The 22,500-nt window shown below is 39.6% G+C and overlaps 1 protein-coding gene across 3 annotated transcripts in view; it reads right to left on the bottom strand.

Annotated features, from left to right (window-relative positions):
- Positions 1-22,500, bottom strand: part of LOC122790732 (adenylate cyclase type 2-like) — a 1,393,058-nt gene that overhangs the window by 11,328 nt on the left and 1,359,230 nt on the right. For 2 of the 3 annotated variants that reach the window (XM_044058314.1, XM_044058315.1), the window contains exon 24: positions 17,985-18,102. In XM_044058314.1, the coding sequence (XP_043914249.1) occupies positions 17,985-18,102 (118 nt within the window). The remainder of the gene's footprint in view (positions 1-17,984; positions 18,103-22,500) is intronic. The other variant, XM_044058316.1, reaches the window with a different exon arrangement.

Raw genomic sequence — 22,500 nt, 5'->3', positions numbered from 1 at the left:
GGATCACTGGTGTGATGATGTGAGGTTCTGCCAGCTATGCTAGGAGAAGTAAGGAAGTGGATGTGTAACATACGCCAGCATAGCTACCTGGAGTTTTGTAAAGAATTATATGTCATTTGTATATCAAACTGACTTGTACAGATGCTTATGTTGAAAATGTAGCTGTAAAGCTGCTTGTGTTAAAAGTGTACCAACAGAGGGTCCTGCTGGGCAGAAAAGAAATACACCTGTATGTCAGACTGCATTGTAACTGTTGAAATGAATATTTTATAACAGAGGATACTGGATGAGAAGAGGCTACTCTTAGTCCATGTAACTTTGAAAAATAACCTGAAATTAAATTACCTGGTATAGGCCATAAAGATTGTATCTTACAGTTCTGATTGCAGCTAGAGACGAAATGTCTGTGAAAACCAGGGCTTGGGAATCCCACTGTATTGTCCTTAGGGTGAATTAATTGTAATCCTGGAAAGGTAAAAGTTTTGAAATGGTTTTATAGCTTCCAGATGCTATAACACATCTCAGCAAAGCTCTTTGTGTATTTATTATTGACACATATGTGTTAGACTCTGGTTCATTTGCTAGTAAAGGGGGAAGTATGGGAACCACAAGTCAGATGACCAGCTATGTGTGATGTCATTCTGCAAGCCGGCACTGAAATGATGCTTTAATACTAGATGATACAGAATTGTTAGGGTAGTCTGTTTTTGAAACCCGACAAAGAAGAAAGACTACTCACCTACTTCATCTTGCCTTGTTCTAGTAAGTGAACTAGGCAACAGTAATTCTTTAGATCAGGCAGGAAAATATAGTGAGATTAGTTAAGTATTGTTTTTGTATCTGTGGGAATCTTTCTGTGTTATTTTTAATATTTTCTGTAATTGAAACTTGGGTGTTTATTGTAAATAGATGTTTAGTATTCTGATGTTCTTTTATTATTTATTATTAAATGCATTTAAACTTTTCATTGTTTCTGGTCTTTTAGAGAATATGTTAACCTTTTAATTATTTGGTGATGCTATGACTGCTCCTAAAAGCCTTGCTGCATTGGTCAAACACTACCATTTGTATTTGTATTAATTTTACTCAGTATTATTGAATAACCTTGTAAGAGCCTTAGAGTAGTTGGTTAGTGGCAGTATAACAACCTTATAGTCTGGATAAAGGTAGCAGAGCTAGTAAATATGTGCCAGCCTTTCCAGGTGTGTGTGTGTCTGTGTGTGTGTGTGTGTGTGTGTGTGTGTGTGTGTGTGTGTGTGTGTGTGTGTGTGTGTGTGTGTGTGTGTGTGTGTGTAAATCAAATATCAAACACTGTGTTTCTATGTGTCAGCTACTTGGAGCAGGGACACAGAGCACAGTCTTCACAGAGAGGGTGGTGGAGGACTTGGTTTGGAACATTTGGCTAAAGACTCAACTCTACAGCTGTGGGGAGTCTTACTGGGGATCTGGAGAGAGAGGGAGGAAAACCCAGCCCCCGGACTGTGTGTGCTCCCTGTGTGCTCTTAAGGAAATTGTGCTTGATACAGAGAGCTGCATCTGGAAATGCTGTGTGCATCTGTTTTTGTTCCATGTGAACATCCCTTACCAGTGTCTGTGGTAAGGATTGAGGCTCCTTGATTACTGGCCCACAGCAGGGATGCCATAAGTGGAATAAGAAAGAGGTTCATTGTGTCCTTTTACAGTAAACTGTTCTCAAACTGTTTTGTATTCATATTTTGTTGAGATTTGATATATAGGTTTTACATGACTATCCTATATTCAGATTGCTGTGTTTATAATGAACAATGTTTTCTTACTTTTTTTCTTACTTATTTGTTTATTGTGGTTGGTTGAAAATGCATTAATGTGTGCTACATGCCACCAGGGTGCACTGCAGTGTCTTGTTCTCCTTTTTCTTCAGTATTATGCAACCGTGGCATTAGTATATATAAGTAAATGAGGTGGGGGCCAAGCCTCCATTATAGCAATGCAAGGCACGGCATTAGTATATATAAGTAAATGAGGTGGGACCATGCCTCCATTATAGCAATGCAAGGCACGGCATTAGTATATATAAGTAAATGAGGTGGGGCCACGCCTCCATTATAGCAATGCAAGGCCTGGCATTAGTATATATAAGTAAATGAGGTGGGACCATGCCTCCATTATAGCAATGCAAGGCACGGCATTAGTATATATAAGTAAATGAGGTGGGGCCACGCCTCCATTATAGCAATGCAAGGACCTTGCCCTAACAAAAAATGCCTTTTTCTCTCTTTTTATCGTATTTATGAGCCATACTTAATAAGTTAAAAAATGTATGAAAGATAACTCTTAATACAGTGATTGAATTTAACACAGGTACAGCAATTGTATGTACTTGTTTCACACTATTACACAAACTGTGGCATTATTATTTTATTGTTTATTTCCATTATTTAAGCAGGATAGTCAAGCTGGACTCAAGTCCCTTTTCAGTGAAGTCTCGGAGAGAAAAGCTCCACGGTTAACAATGAACAGCACACATTACAACTATTAGCATGCAGAGAATGTTCAATAGTGTTAGACAAATTAGAATCAATATATAGAGTCAAATTATGACGCTCATGCAAATGTGACTACACAAATTAGATGCTGGTAGAAGAGTTGCATTTATAGTATATACAGTTTGAGTTATAGTACTTCTTTTATTGTGTAATTACAAAAGAAACAAAAAACAGAATAGCCTCACAGAGAAGAAAGTACTATATTGTAGGTGGGATAGAAAGACATGAAGGTGAAAGTGGAGAATAAATATGTAAGCAGTAAGCTTTGACAGGAATATGAGACAAAGATTTGGCAGTAAAAAATACTGCAAAGCTACATTGAGCAGGAGTGGATATTATTTATTTATTAGTTGAAACTGAAAGGGAAGAAACACGTTTTGTGTAACTAAGTTTTTACTGTAATGAGAACAATATCATTTGTCATTTAAGTTAGCCATTAATTACATACACTTTATTTACATTAATTACATATTGGCTATGCCCATGTACCAACCCTGATTAAGTTATAAATTGAAAACATATTCTGTAATTATCATAAGTTGTAATTAAGTCACCAACTCTGCTTCCAATCTGATGTCTCTTATTTTTAATTGCGTCTGTCCATGAGAACTGTGAGTCCCTGCCAGGGAACACTACTAAGCCATTGTATATAATCACTTTGTTTTTATAATTGTTTGCTAACTTCTGTGTAATCTATGTAAGTTTGTCTATGTGGAACTTTTCTCCCCGGGTCTCCGCTGAATATGGACATGTATCCAGTCGGACTATCCCGGTAAACAAATGTAAAATAAATAAATAAATATGTTTAGTAATAGTGTTTTTACTTGTTTGAATAACATTCTAGTGTTTCATGCCACAGGAGAAAAACAAGTAGCCATGTGATGATTTGAAACTTGTATTGTAGAAATTTGATTAATTGGATTATATTGCAGGTACTAGGTCTTTTAACATGAATAAACAAAGATTCCAGAATGAAGTTTTGTTTTATGAGTCTAATACTATTTTTCATCACTCCTCATGATTATTGTTTTTTCATTCAGATGATGAAGAATTGTATGATTTAAATTATTTTTGTTTTTTTTACTTTTGATATATTTTTGTATGTAAAATCATCTACTTGGCTAGTGATCCTGGCAAAGATGGCCACCTGACATAAAACTAACCCAGCAACTATTCAGCAAAAAATGTACAATTCCCACAGAAGAAATGGGAGAAGATGCATTGGGGGGGGGGGGGGGGGCATCAGAAGATGTAATTAATTAGATGGTGGGTTTAACTGGTACCGTGCAAAAGGAATGGCTCTATTACTTTGTATGAAAAGCTAACTTGTGTGACCCAAAATGTCAACAAAATGAAGGGCATGATTGAACCACAAAAGGACGAGGTAGAAATAATCTGATTCCAACTAAGAGAGGTGAGGCACAAGAAAACAGTGAGCTGAGGAGAGTTCCATGAAACCTTTGAGCTGGTGGTTGAACTTTAGAAACAGTTGCAATGGCTACACAACAATGAAGATGATAAGGAGAACAGGTGGACGCGATCTAAGTTCTGTGTATTAGGCCATCAGGGAGGGGACTTGACAATTCTTCTCCTTAGTATCTTTAATGAGTGGCTATGTGTTGGAAATGGAAAGGAAATAAAGGTGGAAAGAGTGAACACACTGGGGAGGAAAAGAAGCCCAGCAGACATCATGAGGTATGTCTTCCCTCATAACACCAAAGAGAGGGGATTCTGCAGCAGGTGAGAGAGATAAGTAGCCTTACCTACAGACAGATGCTCATAAGCTTTGAGATCTTTATTTTAGTAGTTTACTGTTTTTCTGTTCATTGGTTTGGACTTTTGAGTAAATATATACGAGTTCCCTGAAAATGATTGACACAAAACAACCAGACAACCAAAATAGCGGAACTGTAAACTTTACTGTTGGGGAGACATAGGGATTATATCATCAGAGAAAAGCTAACAACAGCAATAAGTTTTCTTACAACAGGTCCATTTAAAATGTCATCCCTAGGTGCTGGGGAGCAAGCTGTGCTGAGGCCTAAAGAATTGCCCAAAACATGACATGAGCATGTCTACAGTCAGCTACAATGTTTTATGACATCTGTGTAGTGCAACATAGCATATAACATATGTGTAATGCCATCATAGCTCAGTATAATATTTTGTGGCATTGCTTATCATATACCATGTGTGCTGTCATAATGTGAGTGTTGCAATATGTACTACGCATCATTGTGGTAATGTCTTCAATGGCCTTCAAGAAAATCTGTGTATGAAAACACACCAGTCATCAGTCAGGCTTCCTACCATAACTATGCATAATGTGCATGGCAATATATACTGCACAGCATCTGCAGAGACTGCTATGACAGCCTGAATAATGTTAAAGACAAAGCACTTCACAGAGCACTAGTACAGTGTATTGTAATCTGACATAAGATGTGTGTGTCAAGGTACAATGTATATTATGTGTATAGACTGGCATGTTGTGCATGCAGTGTGCCATAACTCTATATAACATCAGTGTGGCAGACCACGTCTGGGTTAGAGTGCATATGATAACACTGTAGTACTTTATCATTATCAACTACTGTGACCCATATAGTGCAATGCAGGATGTTAAAACGTAGTGATTCAGGTTCCCAGCAGTGCCGTAGCTCTACAAGTCTACAAGTGTTCAGCTTACATTATCGCAGGCATTTATGATGTCAACAACTGGGGTAATGCACACTGATTCACATTCAGGAAGAAGCTGCAATGTAATGCAGTATGAGATCTTTTCAGAGACCATCCTCACCCTGTTCCCCTAGTCTTGAACTTTGGGACTGATGTCCCACCTAGACACATTACTAGACAAGGAATATTTTACAGATAATGACTCATTCAAAAGCCACAGGCCACCACACTATGATAAAAATGCTTTAAAGAATTCTGTACATGTTTTGCATCACTGGTGACAGAGGCTTTGGAAAACTAAGAATGTTTTCCAAGCATAGATGTTTACATACTTCAGTAATATGCATTTGAAATAATGAATGCACTACAACTGACAGATGAGCATTAAAATGAATTTTATTTAACCTTATTCCATAGTCACACATAACTGTCTCAAACTTAAGTATAATTGCTTTTAGTATCAAAAATTCCTTGACCACTAAAGTCACTTACACCTGGTTCTTATCCTATGACTTTATTAATATTTAAGATCACATTTTGACTTCTACAAAATACCATGTTTTATAATAATTGGTAAATCTGAATATTTGGGCATACAAGTTCAACCTGATTCACTTAAGCAATAATCCACATTTTGGTGAGGGTAACAGAGGGTTGACCCATTGTTAGTATAATTTAATGATGGTGATAAAGCTTGGATGCCATAGGTGATCCTCCATTACACACAAAAAACATGATTTATTGGAATTAAACAAAATCATTCTTTAGAAAAGGAATTTCTTACTTTTTAAACTCTGTCATTGTTGGAGAGAAGATTTTTCTTCTCTAAGGGAGAATATTTCTATGTACTGCACATGTGTACATAAGCAGTTAGCAGGTATGCAATCAAGGAGACTCTTGAGTGGCCCATCTCAGCTTCCTTATAATGTCAGAACTGCCGAGGTAAGTGACTTGCTCAGTCAAACAACATATAAATAGAGGCAGAGAGAATCAATCCCCCGACTACAAGTGGAAGTTGATTAACTGTTTATAGCTCCAGTGCTCTGCACTACCAGACATAACATCACGTGCACTGTACACTGGTTTCCTTTACTTCCAATTACTTTTATAATGTGTATCTGAAGTTTCTGCTGAGGCTTGGATCATTTATTCCATTTGTTTAAATTTATAATTATATGTAACACAGAGTCAATATTCATTTTTCCCATGTTAGAGAACATGACACTGCATTTGTTGTTTTCAGTATGACAATCTGTCTTTGTATTTGTTGCCTGCTGCTGGCTAGCTAACAGTTATGAGATATCTGAAATTGGAAATAAGATTAAAGTGTTCATAATTTTTATTTCTGTTTTAGTATCGCCATTGTTCTTTAATTTCGCATTGTTACCATACTCAGTCCTGTGAATACTTGTTCATTTGCCATGACCATTTTGAGTGGTATAGCTAATTCCTTTAACTAGGTACCATTGAATAGTTTGGGCTATGTAACGCCACCATGTAATAACTGCTTGTAGCTCTGTATTCTATTTTGCACAGTATCAGTGGCCCAATTCACACCATGCTTCCCTTTGGGACTACAAAATTCAGAAGGCTGTGGGTTCTAGTTCCATCTTAGATAATTAGATTAATTCTCCATTACGGACACTGCAGTACAACATTAACTGGTGTTGCACTCCTGGGTGAGCCATCCTTTGGATAAAATACTAAACCAAGGCTACATCTGCCTATGTCAATGAGCCCTCAAGTGAATTTAAAAGATTCCCTGGCACTTATTGGCAGCAGCAGCAGCAGTATAAAATTACACCAATGCCCACACCAAACATCTCCTAGTCAGTAGAAATACCACATTATGAGTCCTCTGAAATGAGGCTACCCGCTTAGTTGGACTACCCCACTCAACAAAGGAGAGATAAGATAGATAGACAGATAGATATAGATAGATAGATAGATAGATAGATAGATAGATAGATAGATAGATAGATATATAGATAGATAGATAGATAGATAGATAGATAGATAGATAGATAGATAGATAGATAGAACACAAATGTTTTGAAGTTATGGCTTGAAAAGGTCCAGTATGACGTAGCCTTTCTACCTGGACAGCACATACATAAAATAAAATAAAATATATAATAGAAGGTCATGCCTATTACCTTCAGCCAACAGACATTGTAATTTAATTTTTGGACACTAACATTCTTGTTCATTCCCATCCTCCAGCTACATAGCATACAGTTTGCACAGTCCCAGAAACATAATTGACTTACTTCTCTAGAGCAGGTTTAGTGGAAATATTTTATATGCGATTTTAAATATCATTCATGTGGCACAAATGTATACATTTTATCAGGCATTGTTTTCATGCATAAAAAGTCCAATAATATTATGCAGCCAGCAGGTGGCAGCAAAGACTTGTTCATATAGGCATATTTTCTTAACTGCTTATTAAATAAATGGCAACAAAGTTCGGTCATTTAAATGCCCAATATTTATATTTACATTAAATTGTGGAGCACACCCATGAGCTGCAGGCATGAGGAGGAGATTGTGTAACCTTGAGTAGCGTTGTAGGCATGGGACAGACAGTTAATTAGTTAGAAATCATCCGATTCTTGTAGTACAGCACAGGAAGGGGAACGGAATGCACATGCAGCAATGAAAGCTTCTCAAGAAATGCAGGCTGGAAGCAGCCTGCACTGAACTGACCGAGTGTTGTGGACATCACAGACCTATAAGGAAATGCAATGCCAGTGATGTGGTAAGGTCATACAGTGTAGCAGACATTCACAATGTTGAAAGACCAGGACTCCCATGTGCTAATCAGTTGTGCACTGTACATGGCACATTGGTGTTTCATCATACTGTACAGCACCAGCTGCAGCTGGGGCCCAACATAGGACAAGCCCTGGGGCCCAACATAGGACAAGGCATACTGCTTCTGACAAGCCAGATGCCAGCAGTGAAGCAGGCATGTATGTTGCGTCATTGATGAGAAGGGTGAGGATGATAATAGTCACCCATTTGTTAGCCAGGTAGGCCCACTCAACACACATTCCTTTTCCAGGGTTGACATAGGAACCATGCCTGGTTAAGTTACTTGTTCAGAGTCACAGAGTAGGCAAATGAGGGTAAAGGAATCAAACCGTGCACCACAAGAACTACAGCATGCAGCCTTAATGCTCTGCACTAACTGCCACATTTAACCTAAATCATGAGCTCATAATACCAGGACACAGATGAACATTTTGTTCTATTCAGCCTGGAAGATTTACAGTCAAAAGCCATACACTAGGAAATTATCTATCTTCTTCTTTCGGCTTTTCCCAGGTCGGGGTTGCCAGAGCAGATCACCTGTCTGCTCATGATTGGCAGTGGAGGTTTACAGTGTTGAGTTGCCAGCCCGGCGCCCAATCTTCCACAGAAGGCACACACATGCATGCAGTCATGCTTAGGGAAAATTTAGTGTGTCCAATACACCTCCAGCATGTCTTTGGGATGTGGGAGGAAACCGTAGCACCCGGAAGAAATCAATGTGACCACAGGGAGGACATGCAGACTCCGCACAGAAGGTACCCCAGTCAAGGATCGAACCAGAGAACCTCTTGCTGTGAGGAGGCAATGCTAACCACTGCACCACCACAGCCACCACACTAGGGAATTATCTATGAACTGCATTAATCATAGACCTTAAAAAATCAAGCCTTTAAAATGCTAAACCAAGAAATATATAAAATTCCCCCAAAAAATTCTACATAAAATTAGAACAGTCCAAATAAATAAAACAACTCCAGAAGTATTTCCTGTTGTGGTTCTTTAGAGCAAGGAATATAAATGTGGTAAGCACTACTTTTACTTGATAAGCGATAAAAAAGCACACACACACACACCGAAACCCAACCAAATAAAACAACCACCACGTAAAAGTTAACATATTGAATAGCAAAACTGGTAAGCATTTTCACTATATAGACCAAAAGTGAAAACATACAACATCCACATTTAAATAGAATTACATCACTACCTGTTGCATGTAATTCTATTTAAATGTGTATGTTGTATGTTTTCACCTTTGGTCTATATAGTGAAAATGCTTACCAGTTTTGCTATTCAATACATTCATTAAATAGAATTACATCACTACCTGCTACAACCCAGCCAATGGGGATGCACAAGCCAGTGCATTTCTTTGTGCCGGTCTCAAGCTCGGATAAATGGGGAGGGTTGCGTCAGGAAGGGCATCCAGCATAAAACTTTGCCAAATATTTCATGTGGACACCAATAAATATCTCCATACCGGATCGGTCGAGGCCCGGGTTAACAACGACCGCCACCAGTACTGTTAGCCAACAGGGTGCTGGCAGAAATTCAGCTACTGTTGGCTGAAGGAAGAGAAGAAGTGGAAGGCATGGCCGAAGGCAGGAAGAGAGGAGAAAGGCTAGGACTGTGGTAGTGAGGGTCGGAACTTTGAATGTTGGCAGTATGACTGGTATAGGGAGAGAGCTAGCTGACATGATGGACCAAAGAAAGGTTGGTATATTGTGTGTGCAAGAGACCAGATGGAAGGGGAGTAAGGCTAGGTGTATCTGAGGTGGGTTCAAATTGTTTTATCATGGTGTGGATGGGAGGAGAAATGGTGTAGGAGTTATCCTGAAGGAACAGTATGCTAAAAGTGTTTTGGAGGTGAAAAGAGTGTCGGATAGATTGATGTTTATGAAACTGGAAATCGATGGTGTAATGATGAATGTTGTTAGTGCATATGCTCCACAAGTTGGGTGTGTGATGGATGAGAAAGAAAAATTTTGTAGTGAGTTGGATGAAATGGTGATGACTGTACCCAAGGGTGAGAGAGTGGTGATTGGAGCAGATTTCAATGGGCATGTTGGTGAAGGGAACAGAGGGGATGAGGAAGTGATGGGTAGGTATGGTGTTAAACAAAGGCATGCAGAAGGTCAGATGGTAGTGGATTTTGTGAAAAGGATGGACATGGCTGTGGTGCATACGTATTTTAACAAGAGGGAGGAGCATAGGGTGACATACAAGAGTAGAGGAAGCTGCACACAGGTGGATTATATCTTATGTAGGAGGGCCAGTTTAAAGGAGATTGGAGACTGTAAAGTGGTGACCGGGGAAAGTGTAGTTAGGCAGCATAGGATGGTGGTTTATAGGATGACGTTGGTGATCAAGAAGAGGAGAAGGAATGTGAGGGCAGCACCAAGGATCAAATGGTGGAAATTGAAAAAGGGTAATTGTGAGGTGGAGTTCAGGGATGAGTTAAGACAGGAACTGGGTGGCTGGGTAACTACAGCAGAGCTAGTAAGGGAGATGGCTAGAAAGGTGCTTGGTATGACATCTGGACAGAGGAAGGACGACAAGGAGACATGGTGGTGGAATGAGAATGTACAAGAGAGTATACAGAGAAAGAGGTTGGCAAAGAAGAAGTGGGATTGTCAGAGAGATGAAGAAAGCAGACAGGAGTATAAGGAGATGAGGTGCATGGCAAAGAGAGAGGTGGTGAAGGCTAAGGATAAGGCATATGAAGAGTTGTATGAAAGGTTGGACACTAAGGAGGGAGAAAAGGACCTGTACCGATTGGCCAGACAGAGGGACCGAGCTAGTAAAGATGTGCAGCAGGTAAGGGTGATAAAGGATAATGAGGGAAACATACTCACAAGCGAGGAGAGTGTGTTGAGGAGATGGAAAGAGTACTTTGAGGGGTTGATGAATGAAGAGAATGAGAGGGAGAAAAGGTTGGATGATGTGGGATAGTGAATAATGAAGTGCAATGGATTAGCAAGGAGGAAGTAAGGATAGCTATGAAGAGGATGAAGAATGGAAAGGCTGTTGGTCCAGATGACATACCTGTGGAAACATGGAGGTGTTTAGGTGAAATGGCAGTGGAGTTTTTAACCAGATTGTTTAATGAAATCTTGGAAAGTGAGAGGATGCCTGAGGAATGGAGAAAAAAGTGTTTTGGTACCGATTTTTAAGAATAAGGGTGATGTGCAGAGCTGTAGTAACTACAGAGGGATTAAATTGATCAGTCACAGCATGAAGTTATGGCAAAGAGTACTGGAAGCTAGGTTAAGAAGGGACGTGATGATTAGTGATCAGCAGTATGGTTTCATGCCGGGAAAGAGCACTACAGATGCAATGTTTGCTCTGACAGTGTTGATGGAGAAGTAAAGAGAAGGTCAGAAGGAGTTGCACTGTGTTTTTGTAGACTTAGAGAAAGCATAAGAGTGCCTAGAGAGAAGTTGTGGTATTGTATGAGGAAGTCAGGAGTGTCAGAAAAGTATGTAAGAGTGCTACAGGATATGTATGAGGGTAGTGTGACAGCAGTGAGGTCTGCGGTGGGAGTGATGGATGCATTTAAGGTGGAGGTGGGGTTACATCAAGCATCAGCTCTGAGCCCTTTCTTATTTGCAATGGTGATAGACAGGTTGACAGACTAGATTAGACAAGAGTCCCCGTGGATTATGATGTTTGCAGATGACATTGTGATCTGTAGTGAGAGTAGGGAACAGGTGGAGGAGACCCTGGAGGGATGGAGATATGCTCTAGAGAGAAGAGGAATGAAGGTCAGCAGGACTAAGACAGAATATATGTGTGTGAATGAGAGGGATGTTAGAGGAATGGTGAGGATGCAAGGAGTAGAGGTGGCAAAGGTGGATGAGTTTAAATACTTGGAATCAATAGTTCAGAGGAACGGAGAGTGTGGAAGAGAGGTGAAGAAGAGAGTACAGGCAGGATGGAGTGGATGGAGAAGAGTGTCAGGAGTGATTTGTGATAGACGAGTAGCAGTAAGAGTGAAAGGGAAGGTCTACAAGAGGGTAGTGAGACCAGCTATGTTATATGGGTTGGAGACAGTGGCATTGACAAAAAGGCAGGAGTTTGAGCTGGATGTGGCAGAGTTAAAGATGTTAAGATTTGCACTGGTTGTGACGAAGGTGGACAGGATTAGGATTAAGTATATTAGAGGGTCAGCCCAGGTTGGAAGGTTTGGAGACAAAGCCAGAGAGGCAAGATTATGTTGGTTTGGACATGTGCTGAGTATATTGGGAAAAAGATGCTAAGGATGAAGCTACCAGGTAACAGGAAAAGAGGAAGGCCTAAGATAAGGTTTATGGATGTCGTGAGAGAGGACATGCAGGTGGTTGGAGTGACAGAGCAAGATGCAGAGGACAGGAAGAAATGGAAACAGATGATCCCCTGTGGTGACCCCTAATGGGAACAGCCGAAAGAAGATGATGATGACATCACTACCTGTTACACAACTAACCAATCATAGGAACCACATATTTAAAGATACAGGTACCTGATGTCTATAAAGCATGAAACAAAAAAACATATTTCTAAGAGACAGATAAAAGTAAAAAAATTAAAAAAATAAAAACATCATATAAGTGTGCAGAAATTACTTCTTCCTCAAACTCCTAGATTTTAAAACCAGGTGCAGAGGGATGTGCTCTGTCCTGCTGTGGTGCTTTATGAATTAGATTTTCTACAATGAATCCTTCACTTCTCAGGAACTCCATAACTTGTTTCTATGTCTTTGACTTCTCCATTACTAATTTCCTTTCCTATTTTTCCTCTTTGTTTTCTTATTTTTGTACTGTAAAGTTTTCCATGTCCAGATTCCTTTGCCTGTATTTCTCTTCAAATATCTTTGGTGCTGCTTTTTTTCTATTGGTTAGGTAGGTTTGCTTTCTCCTTTGCATAAATATTACACCATATTAAATCTATTTTCCTTTCCCATGTTCATATTTCTTCTTCAGATGTCTCAAGATCTTCCTGCTTCTCCTTACTTTGGGGACTCTTTCCATCACGCTGTGATGTAACTGATGTTAGAACTTCTATACCAAATCCTTCACTTTGCAGGCACTCCATAACTTCAACTTCTACTTTTTTAACTTCTACTTTACTAATCTTCTTTTCTACATTTCATCTTTGTGATGTTATTTTTTATTGTGAAATTTTCCATATCTGGATGCCTTTGCCTGTAATTCTCTTCGAATATCTTTGGGGCTGCCTTCTTTATATTGATTAATTTGGCTTTCTCCTTTGTATAAATATTGCACCATATCAAATCTCTCTCTTTTCCATGTCAGCACCTATGAACTGAAGCTAATGAGCAAAAATAGAAAGAAATTGGCCTGATATTTAGGTGATTTCAGAAATAATGTGTTCTCAAGGCCACGTACCTTTGTTGCAAGACAAACACCACCACCTGGGGATAAACAACACCAACAATCCATTGAATCCCATACAAATAATGTCAGTGGTGGGACTGCTGATATACATAGTCCAGCAGCACCTTTGTCTATGCCACACCTCCCAATAATGTAGATGGAAATGTGGGCACTAGAAGTGGTTTTGTGGCCACTGGTTCTAATGTGGGCACTAGAAGTGGTTTTGTGGCCACTGGTTCTAAGACAACAGAGAATTTGCAGATACCTGTTGTCAGGCAGAAAATCGATATGACTTTGGCAGAGACATTTTTTTCTCTACCCACACCAATAAAGACAATGGATATGAGAAGGAGAGGTTGGTCCAGGAGTAGAGCTTGAGGGAAATGTAAACATCAGAATGAAGGAATGGACAGCATGTCCATAAAGAGAACGTGGACACTACAAAGTGGCCGTTAGTGTGGAATACTTCCAACAAGGTACTTTCTGATATTGAATGTTCTGTACTTACGAGAGGACTGACTTTTATTCCAGCCCATAGAGCTGATCATGAAGATACCGTTATTGACTAACGACTTTTTGCCAGACAACTTATATCGAAACTGATATAAAGAAGTGAAGGCAGTGACTCTAATACAATGACTTTTAAACATCCTAGCACTTTTATACCTACAAACCATGCAGTTTTAGATATGTTTTTGAAATTATGTGAATAAGAATTTTCAGATTTATTTCTTGACAAAAATAGATGGTGTGATTTTAATAATTTAACTTTTGCAAAGCATCAGGCACTGGACCAGTTGATGAGTAATGATTCAATAGCTATTTGACCAGCAGATAAGGGTGTTTAACTGTTGTTATGAATTCTGATTATTATTTTAAAATGATGACAGATATGTTCAATGATGCTAGTACATATATTAACATTTTTCAAAATGATGTTAAAAGTATGATATCCAGTTTTAGGGCTTCATTGTACAATACTTGGATTGAGGGGGCAATAACTGAAGATCTTTTTACGTGTTTTGTTACAAAAACACGACTGGTTCTGTGTTTCCAATGATTACCTAAGATTCCTAAGAATCCATTAATTTCCTCCTTTTAGACCCATTGATGTGGGGGCAGGGAGGCTCACTGACCCACTCTCTATTTATGTTGAAAAGTTGCTACATCCCATATTGGATGGATATAATTACGTACTGCGGGACCCAGAGCATTTTTGAATGATTTGTATATGTTTAGCAAAAGTGATTTATATGTTGAGGGATGTATGTTAATGACCTTAGATGTGAGATCACTTTTCACAGTAATTTCAAATGAACAAGGAATCATGACGGTAAAGAAGTTTTTATCACACTATAGTTGTTATGACTGTTGTTCATATTACGTTGATTAGTTATTTACTTGAGATTATTCTGGAACATAATGTTTTTGTTTATGATGAACATTTTTGTCATCAGTGTTCTGGCATAGCTTTGGGCACCCCATGTGCCAATAGCTACACCAATGCAGTTCTAGCATGGTGGGACACACAATTTGTTATGAAATCAGAATGGCGGGTTCATGCATTCCCTTCTTTAGAAGGTTTGTGGATGACCTATTTTTGATATGGTGTGGTACTCAGCAAGGTTTACATGAATTCCTGGAATATTTACATAGTACCTACTTATTTTTGGAGTTTACTATGAAGTCATCGGTGTGTGAAATTGACTTTCTTGCTGAAAAGGTGTTTAAGACTCAGGACAATATGCTTTCAAGTTGTCTGTTTAGAAATAAATGTTATCATTCTGCTTATGTACATCAGAATAGCATGCACCCCTCACATATATTTCAAAATGTTATTAAGGGGCAAGCCATATGGGCATCTCAACTCCACATTGATGAAATTGATTTTGAGAAGAGTATGTGTGTCCTATGCAATGATTTCATGAAGAAGGAGTACAAAATTGAAGAAATAGAGAAGGGTATTAAGGAAGCCACTATGCTACACCAGTAAAAGATAATGTTAGGAGTACTAGGGTCAGCAGTACAGTGAGAGCTCCCCCTCACTTTCAGTAGTGATACAAATGCACTTAGGAACATCATTTCTAAAAGCTGGTATATTTTACTTATGGATCTCTCTATATCTGAGATAGTTGGGGGTGCCCTACTTTCTATTATATGAATAAGAAGAATTTAAAAAAGGCTACATTGTTACTTGAAAAGGCACCAAAATAGGCATTTTGGTTTAGGTACCCATAGATGCGGAAAGTACAATTTATGTGATTTTCTAAATATTGATGGCACATTTATTTTTCATCCTGATGTGGGGTGGGAGTTTCATTTTTCTGCTTCAGCTGATTGCATTACTATCAATGTGGTGTCCGTCACTTTTTGTGAGGTATGTTCTTCATTCTATGTTGGCAAAACAAGCCACAGGTTTAAAGAAAGGGTCAAAGGCCATCTTTATTGTATATGTAAGGGGAAGCTGGTTAATGCCCTAGCACAGCATGTTAATACATTTGGAGCTAACCACACATTTAAGATTATAGGTATACATGTGCCGAGGTCTGACACTAAAATGGGGATATAGAAAATGATACTGAGTTAAGGGAGATTAGATGGATAATCTCACTGCAGTCCCATAAGGGCCACGGATTAAAGGAAAATGACCCCCTATGCCCACTTTTAAAATCTACAACTTTGAGGAAGAAGTAATTTCTGCACATTTATATGATATTTTTATTTTTTAGATTTTTTTACTTTTATACAAACAAACCAACACAACAAGCAAGCCATTCAGTGGCACCAACAAACCAACACAACAAGCAAGCCATTCAGTGGCACCAACAAACCAACACAACAAGCAGGCCATTCAGTGGCACCAACAAACCAACACAACAAGCAGGCCATTCAGTGGCACCAACAAACCAACACAACAAGCAGGCCATTCAGTGGCACACAACTCCCACCATTCTTGTGCATCTCAAATCTCAAAGTATGAAAATCCCTGCTGTTGTATCACTGTGAACGTAAGGCAAATGGTAAGTGTAAACTACCACTGGTAGTTTGTCAGTATTCTGCACTTTCAGCATCTTGCTAAGAGAGCTTACCAGAAAATAAATAGGAAAAATATAAAAATCAAGATATATCAGTAGATATATATATGTAAGGATAATAAATGATGAAATTTGAGCATTTAGAAGGATCCAGCAGTGACTTCAAGTGACCACAGTCTGACTTATTTCTACCTCTCTTCTTTAGATGGATAATAAACAGGTAGCAGATCCCCAGCTTCACTCACATTTGGGGCTAAGGGCTTTTTTAATGTCAGCAGCACCTTGATGTGCACCATGCAATGAGATCAGTGCAGGTAAGATACATGTATGACTTACTGCAGAAGTCTGCTGGCCTTCTCCCTTCCGCTCTGCATGCTTGCTGTCATTGTACCCCTTAGCTTCTAAAAGGTGGTTACGATCAGTTGCATAAATCCTGACCAGTTGACAAGAAAGCTAGGAGTGAACCTGTACCTACTTTATATGTCTTTGCCCAAAATACATACACATACACACACACACACACACACACACACACACACACACACACACACACACACACACACACACACACACACACACACACACACACTCACATTCCTATTTATGTGCATACAGTTATACTTAGCCCTCCAGTACTTGTGCTGCTAGTAACTCACATCAGGTCAGGTCTAACTCATCTCACCTCAGAATCATTCTTCAAGTCTTGTTCCATTAAAACACCTAAAACATGTACTCATCAAAACACCAAAAACATATAAACGTATACCCATCAAAATACCCAAAACATACACCCATCAAAATGCCTAAAACATATACCCATCAAAACACTCAAAACATATACTCATCAATACACCTAAAACATATACCCTTCAAAACACCTAAAACATATACCCATTAAAGCACCCAAAACATATACCCATCAAAACGCCCTAAAATATACCTATCAAAACACCTAAAACATAAACTCATCAAAACACCTAAAACATATAAACATATATCCATCAAAGCACGCAAAACATTATACATTCCTGAAAATCACTGACAATGAATGACAGCTTTCCTTATATATAGAAATCGGACCTGAAGACACACAAAAACACCAAACATTTTAAAGGAAAAGACAGTGACACATGTTTTTATGCTAGTATGCCTGCTGCTTCTATATACAAACTCAGAGAGTCTCACAGCTGCAGAGAAAGGCAGAACAAGTGGCAGATTGTAAAACATATTCACTTCCTCTCACTGTAGTTCTGGGACCTTTTAAAATTGTGTCCCAGTCAATACGAAGGCTCATCAAGGAAATACTCAACTGAATTAAAACATAACAATGAACTAGAACTTAACAGAACAGGTCCTGATGAATCGAGGTAGAATCATCAGGTGACTGTGATCACTGAGAGGAGCTATGATTCTTTGACAAAAGGTAAGTGGATTATTTACCTTTTCTGCAAAACCAGATAATGAAAATTGCAATCAGTCCAAAAATGATACAGAAAAATGACCATCCAAATTATAAACGCTGAAACAGAGAAATACAGAAGTCGTACACTTACCTACTCTTAGTTTGAAAGAGTTGAATGAGTGCTTGTTTATGTAGTCCAGTTTCACCATCAGTGCTGTGGCAAACTCTACCATGATTCCTACCACTCCTAAACTTTTCTCAGACTCCTGCTGGGAATATTGTACAGAAAAAGAGATTACCAAACAGAACAATGAAAACAAGAAGTCCAGATTTAATAATTCCACAAAGGTGCATAACAGTGATAAAATAACCTTTGAGTGGCTCTGGAAATGTGTTGACATTCCCATAAACCCAGGGAAAGACAGCTATAAGAGCAGATCAGCAATATAAATTTCCCACTTTACTCTGGAAAACTATTCTAGTGAAATTGCAGGAGCACATTTTATAAGGGAATACAACTGTTAGAACATAGTTCCTGCCTCTTAGAAGAAAGGAACAGTTTACCACATCAGCTTGGAGCGACATCTAGTGTCCCATTTTTAAACTTTTATCAGAATGTACTTGTAATTTTAGCATTCCCATCTCTTCTAAACGCAGAGGTGATACCTCAAAAACAACAACAATCAACTGCTAACTGCAATGATCACACTCTAAAATGTTACACTAACGCATTTAGTAACCTGTCATTTAGACAGCAAGTTAGACATTCCCATAGCCAGCTGTTACTTTCTCTCTTTGTAAACACTAACCCTTCATCTATCTTACAAAGAACATTCTTACAATATTTCATCCTGCTGCTAACCTACTTACTCACCCCTCCTGTCCTACTACAGAACTCCTCCTCCCTAACACTTATCACCTCCTGTCCACTTACTGATATCCACCTCCCTAACACTTATCACCACCTGTCCGCCTACTGATATCCACCTCACTAATACTTATCACCTCTTGTCCTACAGCTGATATCCACCTCCCTAACACTTATCTCCTCTTGTCCTACTACTGATATCCACCTCCCTAACACTTATCACCTCCTCTTCTACAACTGATATCCACTTCCTTAACACTTATCTCCTCTTGTCCTACTTATATCCACCACCCTAACACTTATCATCGCCTGTCCTCCTACTGATATCCACCTCCCTAACACTTATCATCTCCTGTTCTACAATTGATATCCACCCCCTTAACACTTATTACCTCCTGTCCTACTACTGATATCCACCTCCCTAACACTTATCACCTCCTGTCCTCCTAGTGATATCCACCTCTCTAACAATTATCACCTCCTGTCCTACTACTGATATCCATCACCCTAACACTTATCACCTGCTGTACTACAACTGATATCCTCCTCCCTAACACTTATCACCTCCTGTCCTCCTAGTGATATCCACCTCTCTAACACTTATCACCTCCTGTAATACTACTGATGACCACCTCCCTAACACTTATCACCTCCTGCCCTAACACTGATATCCACCTCCCTAACACTTATCACCTCCTGCCCTAACACTGATATCCACCTCTCTAACAATTATCACCTCCTGTACTACAACTGACATCCTCCTCTCTAACACTTATCACCTCCTGTACTACAACTGATATCCTCCTCCCTAACACTTATCACCTCCTGTCCTCCTAGTGATATCCACCTCTCTAACACTTATCACCTCCTGTAATACTACTGATGACCACCTCCCTAACACTTATCACCTCCTGCCCTAACACTGATATCCACCTCTCTAACACTTATCACCTCCTGTAATACTACTGATGACCACCTCCCTAACACTTATCACCTCCTGCCCTAACACTGATATCCACCTCTCTAACACTTACCACCTCGTGTCTTGCTATTGATATCCACCTCCCTAACACTTATCACCTCCTGTCCTACAACTAATATCACCTCCCTAACACTTATCACCTTCTGTCCTACTACTGTTATCCACCTCTCTAACACTTATCATTTTCTGTCCTCTAACTGATATCCACCTCCCTAACACATATCACCTCCTGTTCTGCTGCTGATATCCACCTCCCTAACACTTATTACCTCCTGTCCTCGTACTGATATCCACCTCCCTAACACTTATCACCTCCCGTCCTGCTACTGCTATCTACCACCCTAAACCTTATCACCTCCTGTCCTGCTACTGCTATCTACCTCCCTAACAGTTATCAACTTTTGTCCTCTTACTGATATCCACCTCCCTATCACTTATCATCTCCTGTCCTCTTACTGATATCCACCAACCTAATACTTTTCCCACCTCCTGTCTGGCTATTGATATCCACATCCCTAACACTTATCACCTCCTGTCCTACAACTGATATCCACCTCCATAACACTTATCACCTGTCCTGCTACTGATATCCACCTCCCTAATACTTACCACCTCCTGTCCTACTACTGATACCTACCTCTCTAACAATTAGCTCCTCTTGTCCTACTAGTGATATCCACCACCCTAACACTTATCCCCTCCTGTCCTCCTACTGAAATCTACCGCCCCAACACTTATCACCTCCTGTTCTATTACTGATATTCACCTCCATAACACTTCTCCCCTCCTGTCCTCCTACTGATATCCACCTCCCTAACGCTTATCTCTTCTAGTCCTATTACTGATATCCACCTCCATAACATGAATCACCTCCTCTCCTACTATTGATATCCACCTCCCTAACACTTCTCCCCTCCTGTCCTACTACTGATATCCACCTCCGTAATACTTAGCACCTCCTGTCCTACTACTGATAGCCACCTCCCTAACACGAATCACCTCCTGTCCTACTACTGATATCCACTTCCCTAACACTTACCACCTTCTGTAATACTACTGATATTCACCTCCATAACACTTTTCACCTCCTGTTCTACTACTGATATCCACCACCCTAACACTTCTCCCCTCCTGTCCTCTTACTGATATCCACCTCATTAACACTTACCACCTCCTGTCCTACTACTGACATCCACCTCCCTAACACTTATCCCGTCTTGTCCTACTAGTGATATCCACCTCCCTAACACTTATCACCTCCTCTCCTCCTACTGATATCCACCTCCGTAACATTTACTACCTCCTGTCCTACTACTGATATCTGCCTCCCTAACACTTCTCCTCTCCTGTCCTCCTACTGATATCCACCTCCCTAACACTTATCACCTCCTGTTCTACAACTGATATCCACCTCCATAACACTTACCACCTGCTGTCCTACTACTGATATCCACCTCCCTAAATATTTTCACTTCCTGTTCTAGAACTGATATTCACCTTCCTAACACTTCTCCCCTCCTGTCCTCCTACTGATATCCACCTCCCTAACACTTATCTCCTCTTGTCCTATTACTGATATCCACCTCCATAGCATGAATCACCTCCTTTCCTACTATTGATATCCACCTCGCTAACACTTATCAACGCCTGTTATACTACTGATATTTACTGCCCTAATACTTATCACCTCCTGTAATACTACTGATATCCACCTCCCTAAAACCAATCACCTCCTATCCTACTACTGATATCCACCTCCCAAACACTTATCACCTCCTGTAATACTTTGGCTTTGCTCCTGCACTAATCCAGATTAACCTCTTGTTTTCCTTCACCCTTTCCCTTGTTTAACTTTCACTGTACAAAAAAAAAAAAAAAAAAAATGTTGTTCTTTTTAAATTATCTGTTTAACTTAGTATAATTACTTATGTTTCTAATGTAACATTTTAATGCCTTTTTATGATGATACTTGTTACAACGAATGGAGCTTTTCTCCCCGGGCCTCTACTGAAAATGGACATATATCCAGCTAGACTAGCCCGGTCAACAAATGTAAAATAAATAAATAAAATAAATAAATACTACTGATATCTACCTCCCTAACACAAACCACCTCCTGTCATGCTACTGATATCCACCTCCCAAACACGAATCACCTCCTGTCCTGCTACTGATATCCACCTCCCTAACACTTACCACCTCCTGTCCTACTACTGATATCCACCTCCCTAACACTTAGCCCCTCTTTTACTACTAGTGAAAAACCACCTCCCTAACACTTATCACCTCCTGTCCTCCTACTGATATCCACCTCACTAATATTTATCACCTCCTGTCCTACTACTGATATCCACCTCGCTAACACTTATCACCTCCTGTCCTACTACTGATATCCACCTCCCTAACACTTATCACCTCCTGTCCTACTACTGATATCCACCTCCCTAACACTTATCACCACCTGCAATACTACTGATATCCACCTCCCTAACACTTATCACCTCCTGTTCTACAACTGATATCCACCTCCCTAATACTTACCACCTCCTGTCCTACTACTGATATTCACCTTGCTAACACTTATCACCTCCTGTAATACTACTGATATCCACCTCCCTAACACTTATCAACTCCAGTTCTACTACTGATATCCACCTCCCTAACAATAATCACCTCCTGTCCTGGTACTGAAATCCATGTCCCTAACACTTACAACCTGCTATCCTATTATTGATATCTACCAGTCTAACACTTATCACTTCCATTTATACTACTGATATCCACCTCCCAAACACTTAACACCTCCAGTAATACTAC

The sequence above is a fragment of the Protopterus annectens genome, chromosome 16.part0 (genome assembly GCF_019279795.1).
Source record: "Protopterus annectens isolate FY-2018-M chromosome 16.part0, PAN1.0, whole genome shotgun sequence".
NCBI classification, from domain to species: Eukaryota; Metazoa; Chordata; order Ceratodontiformes; family Protopteridae; genus Protopterus; species Protopterus annectens.
This window is presented reverse-complemented; position numbering and strand designations above follow the sequence as displayed.